Source organism: Cucurbita moschata, unplaced genomic scaffold, assembly GCF_002738365.1.
Source record: "Cucurbita moschata cultivar Rifu unplaced genomic scaffold, Cmos_1.0 Cmo_Scf00041, whole genome shotgun sequence".
Taxonomy (NCBI): Eukaryota; Viridiplantae; Streptophyta; class Magnoliopsida; order Cucurbitales; family Cucurbitaceae; genus Cucurbita; species Cucurbita moschata.
In genome coordinates this window covers 21,971-24,218 of record NW_019268557.1, presented here as the reverse complement: position 1 = coordinate 24,218, position 2,248 = coordinate 21,971, and the positions used below count along the sequence as shown (strand labels likewise).

Genomic DNA, 2,248 nt, shown 5'->3' with positions numbered 1-2,248 from the left:
CCCCCCCCCCCCCCCCCCCAAAAAAAAAAAAACAATATGGACCAAATAGAAACCTATAAAATCTTAGGGACTAAATTGAATAAAGCCCAAATGATAGGAATGCTTGGTGGGTGTGTTAGTTATATAGGAGAAAGTAAAATAAAAGTGCTAGAATTCAAAAGAATTAAGGAATAGTTTCAATTGTGTCCTTGTTTGAAGAGTTCTTGGTGGAAGTTCTTTTAGTGGGAGTGTTAGAATTTTTGTCCTGGAATTCTAGGGGGTTGTGGAATTATTCCAACAAGAATCGGTTTGAAGAATTTTCTGTTTTACCGTTGTCCTAATGTTGAGAGGATGTGTGCATAATGAGTAAAATTTGGTTGAGATTGCCATTGGTGTTTTGTCTTTTTTGCCATTGGAGTTAAAGGAATAGTTCCAGCTGTTAGCTTGTTTGAAGTGTTCTTGGTGGGAGATCTATTGATGTGGATTCCTTGGAAAGGTTACTCATTATAAGGTCCCTTGCATGAAGAGTTACTGGTGGTTAAGAAACATTTAATACATCGATGGTGGAAGGTTCTTGAAACTTGATTCATTTAATTTTGATACCTTGGAATAGGCAGTGGTGGACTGGTAGTTAAAGTCTTGTATGGGTGTTTCTTTGCATGTCATATCGTCTTATTGGGTCATTTAAAGCTGGCTTTTTGAATTTTTACAGAATCCAAGTGCCTAGTTATGATTCTTTAGATTCCTCTACTGTATTTAAGGAGCAAGTTGTCATCCTCATCGTTCTTATTGATATGGCTAGAAGTTTCTGCATTGACAGCCTGTTTTAATCAAGAGATTTTCAACAAGAATAATAATCCTTGGTCATATCGGTTTGTTTCTACTCGTTTGAAGGCCTTGTCTTTGTGTGTTCTATCCAACCTCTTTCTGGACAGTCTATTCATGATTTTTAGTCCCATTTGACGTGCTTTTTGTTGTACTCTTTATTTTCTTATTACTCACTCCTCGTGGAGTTTGTAACTTTTGAGCATTAATCTCTTTTCATTTCATCCATGTAAAAAATAGTTTCTCGTAAAAAAAGAAAAAAACCCCTCTTGCATTTAGTATGTTTCATTTTACTTAAATCGATACTTCGGTTGTTTTTTTTTTTCCTTCCATGAAGTGTTTAATCCTTAGCCTTTTGCTTCGAGGACCTTTACGTCTTATTGATTAACTATTAGTGCATCACTTGCATTTGTTATATTCACTTTACTTAAATAAATATTTTTTTATTTTTTTCTTTTTCATAAAATTTGATCCTGAATTCATTCCTTTTGACCTTTATGTCTTATTAATTAATTAGTAGTGCATTAGGATTCAATGCTTTGAATTTCTAAATCTTGCAGCTTTTTTGGAGTTGGAGAGGGTGATCAGCATATTGAACGTGGAGTAAACTGTTGTCCGGAACTTGTTTGGCCATTGGCTGGAGAAAACCAAATGGTTAGAGAAGTTCCTGGAGATATTTGGCAACTTTCTGGTGCTTCATTGCAAATGTCATCGAACATATCTAGTATAAAGTTGTTTAAGAAGCGCTTCCCTTTGGTCCATGATGATGTTTCTGATATCCAACATGCACTGTATCCTTTCATTTTCTAGATTTCTTTTCCACTATTCTTCTTCCCCCGGCCCCATCTGCAGGGGGGTTGGGTTGATAAATGCCTTTATTTTCTCTTTTAGTGCCTTAACTTGAGGAACCAGAATAAGTACATTGGGATCTGACTCATCTGGTGGATCGGTTTATGTTCTTAATCTTGTTGAACCGTTGGATTTTAATCGAAGCATTCCTGTCATTAGACGAAGGATACACGAGGTTGCTTCTTTCAATTGTTCCATCTGGACGGCTGATTGTGAATCCAGTGGAGGTAGAGCTGTGATCGGTATGTGTTTCTTTTGGTCCCTGTATTCTTATTATCATGCTGGATCCGGATCCTTAACAAATGCACCATATTCTAATATTTGAGAGCTTTTGTGCTTGCTCCTCATATATTTTTGGCTATGAGGTTCAACAGATTGATTATATGACATTACTTCCATCGATATTTCTTTGTTCTGTTTGTATATGTTATAATCTTTAAAAAACACTTTCCTACGCTATGGAGATGCATGGTTCTGGTTATTTATTTCTATTTGTGGTGTTTTGCTCCATTTGGTTTGGCCATTTGAACCAAAAATTGGCTTGAATTAGATTCTCCCCCCCCCCCCCCCAAAAAAAAAAAAAAAAAAAAAAAAA

The 2,248-nt window shown here is 35.9% G+C and overlaps 2 protein-coding genes across 2 annotated transcripts in view; one reads left to right on the top strand and one right to left on the bottom strand.

The window, feature by feature from the left end:
• The window catches only part of LOC111432977 (vacuolar-sorting receptor 6-like), a 27,466-nt gene that overhangs the window by 16,764 nt on the left and 8,454 nt on the right, over positions 1-2,248 (bottom strand). The gene's annotated exons all lie outside the window — the stretch shown is intronic.
• The window catches only part of LOC111432975, a 10,462-nt gene that overhangs the window by 3,195 nt on the left and 5,019 nt on the right, over positions 1-2,248 (top strand). The window contains exons 5-6 of the mRNA XM_023069819.1: positions 1,365-1,595; positions 1,717-1,895. Coding sequence (XP_022925587.1) covers positions 1,365-1,595; positions 1,717-1,895 — 410 coding nt within the window. The remainder of the gene's footprint in view (positions 1-1,364; positions 1,596-1,716; positions 1,896-2,248) is intronic.